This window comes from Cynoglossus semilaevis, chromosome W (genome assembly GCF_000523025.1).
Source record: "Cynoglossus semilaevis isolate Cse_v1.0 chromosome W, Cse_v1.0, whole genome shotgun sequence".
Classification (NCBI taxonomy): Eukaryota; Metazoa; Chordata; class Actinopteri; order Pleuronectiformes; family Cynoglossidae; genus Cynoglossus; species Cynoglossus semilaevis.
This window is the reverse complement of record NC_024327.1, coordinates 2,631,054-2,644,353: the sequence shown is the minus strand read 5'-3', so window position 1 is coordinate 2,644,353 and position 13,300 is coordinate 2,631,054. Positions and strand designations below refer to the sequence as shown.

Genomic DNA, 13,300 nt, shown 5'->3' with positions numbered 1-13,300 from the left:
TCTACTAAATATTGATGTAATTTTTCTGTTGGGGTGCCCAAATTTATGCACCTGCCTACTTTTGTTTAAGTAATTATTGCACACTTTCTGTAAATCCTATAAACTTCATTTCACTTCTTAAATATCACTGTTTGTTTGCTATATGATATATTTAATTGAAATTGCTGTTCCGAACAACCAATGATCCATAAAGGAAAATCTTGAAAATGATCAGGGGTGCTGAAACTTTTTCATACCACTGTATATAAAAAAATACATCACTTTACTCCATTTTTGGAGAATGTGTTGCATCCAAGTTCTACTACTGATAATATTCAATTTTTGCAAAACTATTGCATGTTTTTGGGAAACTTATTTTGTTTTACTGACAAAAAATGAATGAGATAGAAGCCTATAATATTTGGTTTCAGATGGCTGGAGATAAACTATAATAAAATAAATCATTAATCATGCCTTAATTAATTATTCTTCTATTCAGAAAAACGTGAACATTTTAGTGGTGCCAGCTTAAAAAGAGTTTGATTTAAGGCCACTGCTTCCTTAGCTTCTGAACAAGATTCTATAATTTACCAGTGGTGTATTTTGTATATATTTAATAATTACAATATTTGTTCTGATCAATTGCAAACTGTGGTTCTGTAACCTTTAGTAGTGTATGAATAGTATTTAACCTATAGTTTGTTTTTTGTTTTTTTGTGAATTACACCACTGCACACACAACAAAATGTGACCTCTGTTTTTAACCCATCACCAAAGTGAACAGTGGGCCCGGGGAGCAGTGTGTGGGATGGTGCCATGGTGCCATGCTCAGAACACCTCAGTGGTGGACTCAAACCAGGCGCCTTCCAAACCCAAGTCCGTTTCCTTAACCACTTAGCCACCGATGCCCCACTGTTATTTTTTTTTAAAGATACGTCAAATGAGAGGTTTGTTTTTCATTCATTTTGTTCATGAAATAAATCTAACGGTTGAATTGACTAGTTTTTCTGCACATTTTTTCTGGCTAACTACCTGTAGGTCCAGTGGCGGTTAACCGCAGCTCTGGGCCATAGAATGAGACGAGAGCGGAGCTGTGTAATAATAGACAGGCAGAAAAGCAGCCTGCCTTAGTGAGAACAGTTAAGGGAACTGTTAGCTAGAGCAACAGCCAACCTGCTAAATTATAAATAGCCGAGCCTCCCCAGATGCTATAAATACAAACCCCAGTAACACCGAAACTGGCAGTTTAGACTCGGGAGGTATGGTGGTCAAGGGAATGACAGAATGAAGCACAAACAGTTTTTATAAAAACAACCTACATGTTTCAAACACGTCTCCTTTACTTTCTCTACTGTGGTGTCTTCCGTCACCTCCTCCAACCACTCCGTGCCGTCCATGGTGCAGATGTGTATTTTCAGCACCTTGCCGGCGAATATCTTCTCCTCCTGGACGAACATAGCTGCAGTGCTGTGTGTAAACAGTAGCGGTTAAGTGACGAAAGTAGCAGTAGCAGTAGCAGTAGTCTCTGATTGCTCAGCGAGAGCTAGCGTGCTAGCATTAGCCGCCAGATAACCGTCCTCCTGCAAATCAAACGACACCAACGCGACAGCCGGTGTCGGTTAACCGTGGGACATGTTCGGGTTCGTCTGCCACTCCTACACGCTCTCTGACACTCGGTTCCGTTCAATGTCCGCCGACTTGTTTATCTTTGCCTATTAGTACAGAAGCTGTCAGCCAGTGAGAGCCCTATTTCCACTGTAATGTTTGAACTTTGAACTTCAACTTGTTACCACCGGTGCATCATGGGAGTTATAGTTCTTCGTAGATGAAAATATGGCGACACGGATACCAATTGATTGTCTGTTATTATTTACCCCAAAACAGCTATTTCTCTTTTATTCCATCATTTAAAGTATTTATTTCGGCGTTTAACTCTCTGGGTTTTTTCTACTTTTTTGCTAACTTGTTCGAATATGTGCCACTTAAATAATCTCACACTTAGAAACACGCAAAAGGTAACGACAAATGTGTAATTTTTACCCACGTTTCACTAACAAGTCTTCATTGGGCCACTGTGGGCTACCCTACAGTATAAAACGATGCTCGGACACGACACCCCCTATAGGCCATAAGGTGAACCCGATTATCGTTTCATCTTGCTCCGACGTCTGGAAACTACACGATCTCAACTTCATAAAAAATAACGAGTTACGTTAAACTTACAGCAAAAGGTTCGTCGCAAAATACCCTGCCCGTTTTTTATATCGATGCATTTTATAAAGAACTAGCGTCTTTAGGGCGCAATAAGATTTTGGTGCGCGAGCGGTGGCACGGTTCGAGACGTGATCGTGCAAGACCAATCAAGTAGCTGATTGATGTCAACACACCGGCAACACGGCTTCCTCTATGGTTTTACTTAACGTTACCGATAGTGAGGAATTCTCCCAAAAGTCTTCTAAAGTGGGCCATATGGATTCTAAACAGTGTTTTATACATAGCCGCCTGCATGAAGAACAATGAGGAAAATAGACGATAACTTTCTCTGTTAAGTCATTTTGATCAATAAAAGGAAGTAATCAATGACAAGGACCATTTGTTTATTTATTCGTTCATTTATTCGCTCCTAACTAAATACAACACTAATCAATCATAAAAAAATCTTTAAAACATATATACAAATGTACAATATATAAAACAATAAAAAACAGCATAAGAAAATGATTGATAACATTAACAATGCAACCACTGCAATACAACTCTGAGGCTACACGTGAAATGTTAGTCTTCAGTGTCAGGGCAGTTGTTATCCTCCTAGATTTCATGTTTGTTTGCACAGTGGCAACACCTATACAGGTCTGTACAACAGAGTCGTACAATCAGGCGTACAGTTTGTGCATGCTGTTGAAGACCTGCAGTGTGATCATGAAGAATGTGAAAAGGGCGTTTTTGCATGCTGCAAAAGAGCATGCAACTGTCATCATTAAGAGTTCTGACACTGATGTGGGAATCATTGCTGTAAGTATGCAGACAAATTTACCATGCAGCTTATATTTTTTCACAGGGACGGGCAACAGGACACGCATCATTGACATTACCAAGGTGTCGTCAGCTTTTGGAACCAGTGTGTGTTCAAGCCTTGATTGGCATACATACATTCTCTGGGTGTGACTCCACAAGTGCCTTTTATGGTAAATGCAAAAGAAAGACATTTTCTGTGGCATGTGAGCGGGAAGAGTACCTTAAGGGTTTTAAAAATCTGGGTGCTAACTTTAACTTGGACCACTCAACATTTGCACTACTTTGCAAATATGTATGCCACCTTTATGATCAACCGGCTGCTGAAAATGTCAATGAGGCAAGGTACAAGACTTTCTGTATGGCATCAGCCTTGCCAGAATTGTCTATTCCCCCTACTAGTGATGCCCTCCATCAGCACTGCAAAAGGGCAAATTATCAGGCTGCAGTCACGAGGTCCTGCATCAAACAAAATATTGGTGCTCCATCACCTGCTGGATATGGTTGGTACCTATATGATGGAAATCTACATGTCACATGGATGACAAGAAATCCGGCCCCTGACAGTGTGTCTTGTGTCTCTGCAGGACTCTGTTGTACAGACCTGTGTAGGTGTTGCCACTGTGCAAACAAACATGAAATCGAGGAGGAGGAGGAGGAGGATAACAATGGCCCTGACACTGACAGTGAAGACTAACATTTCATGTGTAGCCTCAGAGTTGTATTGCAGTGGTTGCATGGTTAATATTACCAGTCATTTTCTTATGCTGTTTTGTATTGTTTTATATATTGTACATATTGTATGTATATATGTTTTAATAAAGTTTTTTTTATGATTGATCAGTGTTGTAGAAAGTTCACCTTGTCATCTATTTTCCTCATTGTTCTTCGTGCAGGCGGCTATGTATAAAGCACTGTTTAGAATCCATTTGGCCCACTTCAGAAGACTTTTGGGAGAATTCCTCTCTATCGGTAACGTTAAGTAAAACCATGGAGACAGCCGTGTTGCCTGAAGTGTTGACATCAATCAGCTACTCGATTGGTCTTGCACGATCACGTGTCGAACTGTGCCATCGCTCGCGCATCAAAATCTTATTGCACCCTGAAGACGCTAGTTCTTTATAAAATGCATCGATATAAAAACGGGCAGGATATTTTGCGACTAACTTTTTGCTGTAAGTTTAACGTAACTCGTCCTTTTTTGTGAAGTTGATATCGTGTAGTTCCCAGACATCGGAGCGGAATTCAATTTCTAAAGGACTTTTCGTGGTTCACCTTACGGCCTACTATGGATCGGATGGCGTGATACAGTAATACAATTGCTAGCACTTTGACCTCTAGATGGAGACAAAATATAATGTTAAACAAAATGTTTTGCTATTGTATATTAAAAATGTTACATTTCTATTCTAGCTACATCTATTTAAAATAAGGACTTCAATATTTAATGCTGAAGTAAACACAACATATATATCTGTTTGTTATTTTAATTAACAAATTGGTTCCATAACCTAAACTGATGATGTCAAGAATAGCAGGCGGAGCTCTAAAGTTCAAGACATGACCGTGTCCTTTATTATAACAAAGAACATCTTTACAGATAGAAAATGAAAAGGTAAAAATACATCATTTGAAAATCACATTTTTTTTTCAGAGGAAGAAAACACATTGCACATTCACTACAACCCTATTTTTTTTCTTCATTATAACATCTGCAAAAGAAAACCATGGAGCTTATCATAAAGAATTGACGTGGACACAGCTGAGAACTGCCAGTTTTTTTTCACTTGCTCAAATTCTAAAAAAAAAGAAAAAAAAATTACACCAAAAACATACACAGATGATGCCCCAGTAGATATTTTTGTAACAGAACAGCAAATTATATCAGAACGTAATCTTCCGAAAAATGTCTTCTAACAATATATTGTATCCATTCTTACATAGCCTATTTTTTGTATGCATAAGAGAGTAGAAAATATATATTTATATACATTTACGTGTATATTCTGTTCTGTTCAATATGTCAAAGGCGCTCTATCTGTGCCATCAATGCCTAAGACATATTTCTTACAAAATCTTGCTTACGAGGGAACGTATTTACAAAATGGATGAACACAGCCATAGGCTTAAACTAATAGGAGGGACCGGGGAAAAAATTACAGTTTCCTTTTCCCTCTGCACAAAAACAAACACTGCGGCCAGTGGGCTGGGGTTTCCGACAGTGAAAGACTGCCAAGTCTTCTTCTCTTACACTGTACATCATATATCACATCACTGACATATCATATCTCTACATATGTGTGAAGGGGATCGGATCTAGATGCTGTGTAAATATACACAAGTCTAGAGTGAACGTAAAAACTTTTTTTTAAAACAACAGGAAGGGGTGGGTGAAATATCGGCATTCGTCAGCGCTGTCTAGAATATTTGCCAAACTTACACCACCGTTTAAAATAACACTGAGACATAAAATGTGCTCCACGAAATGCCCCTCGAACTCGATTTTTCTCTATAAACATGATTATACGAACAAAACCATAAAATGATACGATTGAAAAATCATATGTAAAAAATAAAGATGAAAGAAAATAAATACCCAGTGTTTTTGCTGTGACTTCACTGACAATAAGAAAAAAATTCTCTAAAAGTCTGCGTCCTGCTACAACCCAACATTCTTCATCGAGCAGGAAGTGCATATAAATAAAACATTAATAAAAAAAAGAAAAAAAAGAATGGATTACAACAGGTGTTACTGTTAGTATGAAAACAAACATTATATAAAATATTGTTTTAAAACTTCCCCACAAAGAGTGCCTTTTTTTTTTATTGTGATGTCAAAAATAGGGAGCAGCTTCTCTGGGCGTCTTTTTATTTGAACTGTTCAGGTATATGTCCGATCTGAGACTGCATGCTCGTGGGGGGGCTGGAAATGCCCTCTGACCAGTCTGAGAGATTGGAATGAGGAGACGAACTGGACCACTGGTCGGGAGAGCCTGGCGACGGGGTCAGAAAAGGATGGTCAGGCACCTGGACTTGATGGTTGGGGGTGTTGTCCGTGGGGCCTGAGTAGCTGTGCTGCGAGGGAGGGGTGAGGAACTGCGTGCTCGCGATGGACTGGTTTATGGAGGTGGGCATGATCTGTGTTTCCTTTGGTAAAATGGCGAGGCGGGAGCTGCCGCCGCCGCCCTGCTGGAGATCAGGAGATGTCAGCTCGCCACTGATGAAATTCTGGTTGTTGGAGTTGTTTGAGGACTGATGCTGTAGCTGGAGGTTCTGCTGTTGTTGTTGGATCTGCTGGAGGTTCTGTATCTGCTGAATCTGCTGCTGCTGCATGATGTGGGACTGTGGACCCATCCTGGTGCTCTGGATGCCCTGGTAGGTCATCATCTGCGACAGACTAGAGGTGGGAATGCCATTGTAGAGGGAGGTCATCATGCCATGCTGAGCCCCCTGGTGGAGGCCCACCTGAATGCCAGGACCTCCTCTCAGGGGATTGAACTGCCCCGGTTGGCTGTTGCCGTGCATCCTGGAGAGCCAGTCGCACTGACCGTTCATGTCGCCCTGGTCGCTGGAGCCCGACACGGGAGGTTGAGTGAGACGGGGTGGTAGCGGGTCGAACTGCATCCGTGCCAGTTCCTGCTTCTTGGGCATAACCATGTGGTTTACAGGAAGATGTGGGTCGGACATTCCCTGCAGATGGTTCAAGGATACGGAGGGCGACTGCTGGAAAGGTGAGCTCACATCGGAGACGTATCCGTGCGGAGACTCCAAAGAGTCGATGGGCGACAGGACAGCTGAACTGTCCAGGAGGTTCCCGGTCTTCCTGTCCTGGGAATTCTTCTTGATCTTCATGTCTTTACCATCCTTACAGCCGATGCCCTTGGCGCTAGGTTTCCGGGCCTTCTTGCTCTGGTTTTGCCCCTGTGGCTGCTTCATGTTGCTCAGGTAACCGTTGGGCGAACAGAGAGGGGGTGACAATGTGACGCTAAATGACCCCCCGTGCATGGGAGGACTTCGTACCAGGTTGTACTCGTCCATCAGTCGCACAATGTCGTGGTGCATTCTCTCCTGAGCGATGTCTCTGGGCAGTCGGTCAATGTGGTCCGTGATTTCCCTGTTGGCAAAGTGGTCCAGTAGAACCTTGGTGGTCTCATAGCTTCCTTCTCTGGCTGCTAAGAACAGAGGCGTTTCCTCCTGTGGCAGGGAGACAGGAGACAACAAGGTTGAGAGATTGTCGTCTGATAACTGGGCAGATCAGACGGGGGTAAACTACGGCCCATGGGCCAGATTTGGCCCACTAGGCTTTCTAATCCTGCCCTCCAAACCCTAGTACAAGGTCTGGCACAGACTGATGCATGAACCAGAAGGATTGACAACAAATCGACTGTCAGTTCACTAGATGGCGGCAGACATCAAATGAGCCATATTATCTTTGAAAGCTGAGGGTGTATTCTTGTACAATTTATTTAAATTATTTCACCCAGCATTCAACATCCAACCAATAATAAAGCGGCCTGCCAGTCAATTTTTGAACCTCATTTTGGACTGTGAGCCAAAACGTTAGCCCAACCCTGAGATAGACAATGTCAAAATGCATTGAAAATTTGATCAAAATCAATAAAAAAAATAAACATTATTTATGTGTTCTGTTAACAGCTCTAATTTTTTATTTACATTTTATTTTTATTTACATTGTTTTTCTATTTTATTTTCTACACTGTTTATATTTTGACTATTTTCTGTTGATTACATTCCACATTTTTTAGCTTGTTAAACATTTCTTACTGGAGTGTTAATATTTACAGTGCTTTTCTGCCCCGTTTATATTCAGTATTATGGTATTTTTTAATACATATTACATGTAGCTGCAGCCTACATGTATTATCATTGGGACACGTGTGTATTGTTATGAATACCTTGTTGTTCTGCATGTCCTTGTTGGCACCGTTCTTCAGCAGCACAATGGCAGCATCCACATTATTCACAGCTGCTGTCCAGTGTAATGCTGATTTACCTAAAAAAAATAAAAATAAAATCCAGCGTCAGTCCATCTGAACTTCAGCCTCATTGAAGTTCTATTAATAAATCAGAGTGACTTTACCAAAATCATCGACAGCATTGACATCAGCTTGGCAGTTGATGAGCTCTTCAACCATGCCCTCCACTGCCAGCCTGGCAGCCAAGATCAGGGGCGTGGTCCCATCGTGCATATGGGCGTCCAGGTCTGTGGCACGGTTTCTGATCAGAATCTATAGAAATATATGAAAAATATTTTTGTTAATTGTGTGCTTTTTGAAATTAAACCATAAAAAATAATCACTCAAAATTGTTTAAAAAATACATTAAGAAATAAGAAAATGATTTAAAAGAAATGACTGGCTTAAATTTAATCACAAAAAATGTGATTCATGTTTGCAGTTTTAGATAAAAAAATAATGTTTTTCTTCTGAGCAGATGAAGAACATGGTTCTGATAAAGTTTCTTCAAGCATAATTATGTTTCTTAATTTTTATTACTGGTTATCAACCAGCTAAAAAGTAAAAGAAATTACTGTTGAATGTTGGCAATAATTCTTATTTAATTTGGTATTGTTGATATTATATTCAATATACATATATACATATATAATATATGTAAGCAAGTATATATATTTATATGTATATATATATTTATATTTACATATATAAACATACATACATATATATTTATACATATATAATACACATATATATATATTATACACACAACCACATATATATGATATTATATGTGATTCATATTATATTTCAAGTTTTTAAAGTAATCTTTTCAGCCCTACTGTAAACTAAAGCTCCATCTCTGCCTCCATCTTGTTGATTTTATTTTAATAACAGCCTAAACACATCCAGCTCAGTGACACTTACCTGAAACACTCCCTGTGCGTCAGCAGCCACAGCGGCGTGCAACGGCGTCCGGCCCATGTTGTCCTGGAGGCGAGGCGGGAGCTGCCGCCGCCGCCCTGCTGGAGATCAGGAGATGTCAGCTCGCCACTGATGAAATTCTGGTTGTTGGAGTTGTTTGAGGACTGATGCTGTAGCTGGAGGTTCTGCTGTTGTTGTTGGATCTGCTGGAGGTTCTGTATCTGCTGAATCTGCTGCTGCTGCATGATGTGGGACTGTGGACCCATCCTGGTGCTCTGGATCCCCTGGTAGGTCATCATCTGCGACAGACTAGAGGTGGGAATGCCATTGTAGAGGGAGGTCATCATGCCATGCTGAGCCCCCTGGTGGAGGCCCACCTGAATGCCAGGACCTCCTCTCAGGGGATTGAACTGCCCCGGTTGGCTGTTGCCGTGCATCCTGGAGAGCCAGTCGCACTGACCGTTCATGTCGCCCTGGTCGCTGGAGCCCGACACGGGAGGTTGAGTGAGACGGGGTGGTAGCGGGTCGAACTGCATCCGTGCCAGTTCCTGCTTCTTGGGCATAACCATGTGGTTTACAGGAAGATGTGGGTCGGACATTCCCTGCAGATGGTTCAAGGATACGGAGGGCGACTGCTGGAAAGGTGAGCTCACATCGGAGACGTATCCGTGCGGAGACTCCAAAGAGTCGATGGGCGACAGGACAGCTGAACTGTCCAGGAGGTTCCCGGTCTTCCTGTCCTGGGAATTCTTCTTGATCTTCATGTCTTTACCATCCTTACAGCCGATGCCCTTGGCGCTAGGTTTCCGGGCCTTCTTGCTCTGGTTTTGCCCCTGTGGCTGCTTCATGTTGCTCAGGTAACCGTTGGGCGAACAGAGAGGGGGTGACAATGTGACGCTAAATGACCCCCCGTGCATGGGAGGACTTCGTACCAGGTTGTACTCGTCCATCAGTCGCACAATGTCGTGGTGCATTCTCTCCTGAGCGATGTCTCTGGGCAGTCGGTCAATGTGGTCCGTGATTTCCCTGTTGGCAAAGTGGTCCAGTAGAACCTTGGTGGTCTCATAGCTTCCTTCTCTGGCTGCTAAGAACAGAGGCGTTTCCTCCTGTGGCAGGGAGACAGGAGACAACAAGGTTGAGAGATTGTCGTCTGATAACTGGGCAGATCAGACGGGGGTAAACTACGGCCCATGGGCCAGATTTGGCCCACTAGGCTTTCTAATCCTGCCCTCCAAACCCTAGTACAAGGTCTGGCACAGACTGATGCATGAACCAGAAGGATTGACAACAAATCGACTGTCAGTTCACTAGATGGCGGCAGACATCAAATGAGCCATATTATCTTTGAAAGCTGAGGGTGTATTCTTGTACAATTTATTTAAATTATTTCACCCAGCATTCAACATCCAACCAATAATAAAGCGGCCTGCCAGTCAATTTTTGAACCTCATTTTGGACTGTGAGCCAAAACGTTAGCCCAACCCTGAGATAGACAATGTCAAAATGCATTGAAAATTTGATCAAAATCAATAAAAAAAATAAACATTATTTATGTGTTCTGTTAACAGCTCTAATTTTTTATTTACATTTTATTTTTATTTACATTGTTTTTCTATTTTATTTTCTACACTGTTTATATTTTGACTATTTTCTGTTGATTACATTCCACATTTTTTAGCTTGTTAAACATTTCTTACTGGAGTGTTAATATTTACAGTGCTTTTCTGCCCCGTTTATATTCAGTATTATGGTATTTTTTAATACATATTACATGTAGCTGCAGCCTACATGTATTATCATTGGGACACGTGTGTATTGTTATGAATACCTTGTTGTTCTGCATGTCCTTGTTGGCACCGTTCTTCAGCAGCACAATGGCAGCATCCACATTATTCACAGCTGCTGTCCAGTGTAATGCTGATTTACCTAAAAAAAATAAAAATAAAATCCAGCGTCAGTCCATCTGAACTTCAGCCTCATTGAAGTTCTATTAATAAATCAGAGTGACTTTACCAAAATCATCGACAGCATTGACATCAGCGTGGCAGTTGATGAGCTCTTCAACCATGCCCTCCACTGCCAGCCTGGCAGCCAAGATCAGGGGCGTGGTCCCATCGTGCATATGGGCGTCCAGGTCTGTGGCACGGTTTCTGATCAGAATCTATAGAAATATATGAAAAATATTTTTGTTAATTGTGTGCTTTTTGAAATTAAACCATAAAAAATAATCACTCAAAATTGTTTAAAAAATACATTAAGAAATAAGAAAATGATTTAAAAGAAATGACTGGCTTAAATTTAATCACAAAAAATGTGATTCATGTTTGCAGTTTTAGATAAAAAAATAATGTTTTTCTTCTGAGCAGATGAAGAACATGGTTCTGATAAAGTTTCTTCAAGCATAATTATGTTTCTTAATTTTTATTACTGGTTATCAACCAGCTAAAAAGTAAAAGAAATTACTGTTGAATGTTGGCAATAATTCTTATTTAATTTGGTATTGTTGATATTATATTCAATATACATATATACATATATAATATATGTAAGCAAGTATATATATTTATATGTATATATATATTTATATTTACATATATAAACATACATACATATATATTTATACATATATAATACACATATATATATATTATACACACAACCACATATATATGATATTATATGTGATTCATATTATATTTCAAGTTTTTAAAGTAATCTTTTCAGCCCTACTGTAAACTAAAGCTCCATCTCTGCCTCCATCTTGTTGATTTTATTTTAATAACAGCCTAAACACATCCAGCTCAGTGACACTTACCTGAAACACTCCCTGTGCGTCAGCAGCCACAGCGGCGTGCAACGGCGTCCGGCCCATGTTGTCCTGGATGTTAGCATCGGCACTCGCCTCCAGGAGGCGTTTGGCAGCGTCGGAGCGGGCATAGTGGGCGGCCAGGTGGAGAGCGGTTTCGCCCGTGCGGTCGGTCTGATTGTGCAGGTTGGCGCCCTGGTAAATGATGTCGTTGATCACGTTGGCGGACGCGTCCTCCTCTTCCTCGCTGTTGCCTGTCTCCAGACCTCCCCCGCTGCAGAAGGCGATCATCAGGGGAGTGTATCCATCTGGTGGAGGAGGGTCATGAGAGATAAAGGACTGCAGCGTCAGCACAACCAACAAACAGGAAAGGGGGGTGTGCACTTCAAAGCATCAAAGACATCAAACCAAAGCAACAAACAAATCGAATGTGGATTTAACACTTGACTCCCCAATCATCGCAGCACTTTTTTTTTTTTATAAAAAGCTGAGGGATCGAGGCTTGGGCTGGGTTGAAGCCCAAGCCATATCTAACTGTGAGAGGCAGAACTGTCAGTTGTCTTTTTCAAAAGAACAGCAAACCCCAGATGGTGGGGGGGGGGTAAAAACAAAAGCCATATCTAACTGTGAGAGGCAGAACTGTCAGTTGTCTTTTTCAAAAGAACAGCAAACCCCAGATCTCCAAGATTGGGCCGACTCAACTGCCCAGGCTCCCAGCAGTGAGAAGGGGCTCAGGAGTTCTTTAACGTGATACTTTGGGGTTTTTTATATTTCTTTTTTTTCTGAAACATTTTTATTTTGCATCTGATTCTATAATTTAGTTCTATATTAGAGAGTAAAAAAAAACAGAGGCCCATTAGTGGCCAAATGATTAATTTTGCCACTAACTGGAAGTCTCGGCGCCTGAGGGAAAATCATTCCCTCAGGCACCGAGGCTTCCAGTCGACTGCTTTGAAGAAGATCTTTCACCCTCAGGATACAGGGGCTTAAGCAACTCCTACGTGCGATTACACAAGCTCCAAGACAGAATGTGAATCAATCCGCACGCGCACACACACACACACACAAATAGGCATAAAGCAATCCTTTAAGCCTTTACCCTAACCGTATGTTTGAAATAAATGTCTATGTCAAATCTGAGCATTATTTCAATCTGAAATCCAAAACTGAATTTTCAAATTTCAAAACACCATCACACTCACTGTGGACCTGTCAAATGTCCCCATAACTACTGTTCTCCAAAAAATGACCCCATAAGGTAGCTTTCCCAGGTACAGACACACACAAACACATACTGGTTTGGTGTTACTGATGGTGTTTTTAAAAACAATTATTTACACTTTTTTTACACACATGCAAATAAATACAAACACACAGAGACGCATACCAGTTTATGTCTCTTTTTAAATAGCTTTTTTTTTACACTTTTCTTTTTTTACACAGAAAATAAAATTAAAGCCAAAAAAATTACACTTTTAAAAAGAAATTCATTTTATAAAGAACCAAAGCCAATGCACTGAAGTGTTTTACTTAGATGATCAAATCATCAAAAACAATTCAAATATATATATATATATACACATATACATATATACACATA

At 40.8% G+C, this 13,300-nt stretch overlaps 2 protein-coding genes across 2 annotated transcripts in view; both read right to left on the bottom strand.

The window, feature by feature from the left end:
• LOC103396954 (ubiquitin-associated domain-containing protein 1-like) overlaps positions 1–2,066 on the bottom strand; it is an 11,452-nt gene extending 9,386 nt beyond the window's left edge. Inside the window, exon 1 of the mRNA XM_008335194.3 lies at positions 1,299–2,066. Within this exon, the coding sequence (XP_008333416.1) occupies positions 1,299–1,436 (138 nt within the window). The 5' untranslated portion in view covers positions 1,437–2,066. The remainder of the gene's footprint in view (positions 1–1,298) is intronic.
• A 2,496-nt stretch (positions 2,067–4,562) lies between these two features.
• Positions 4,563–13,300, bottom strand: part of LOC103396955 (neurogenic locus notch homolog protein 1-like) — a 71,105-nt gene continuing 62,367 nt past the window's right edge. The window contains 8 exon segments of the mRNA XM_025052918.1: positions 4,563–7,188; positions 7,911–8,008; positions 8,096–8,243; positions 8,898–8,963; positions 8,966–10,000; positions 10,723–10,820; positions 10,908–11,055; positions 11,710–12,092. Coding sequence (XP_024908686.1) covers positions 5,863–7,188; positions 7,911–8,008; positions 8,096–8,243; positions 8,898–8,963; positions 8,966–10,000; positions 10,723–10,820; positions 10,908–11,055; positions 11,710–12,092 — 3,302 coding nt within the window. The 3' untranslated portion in view covers positions 4,563–5,862.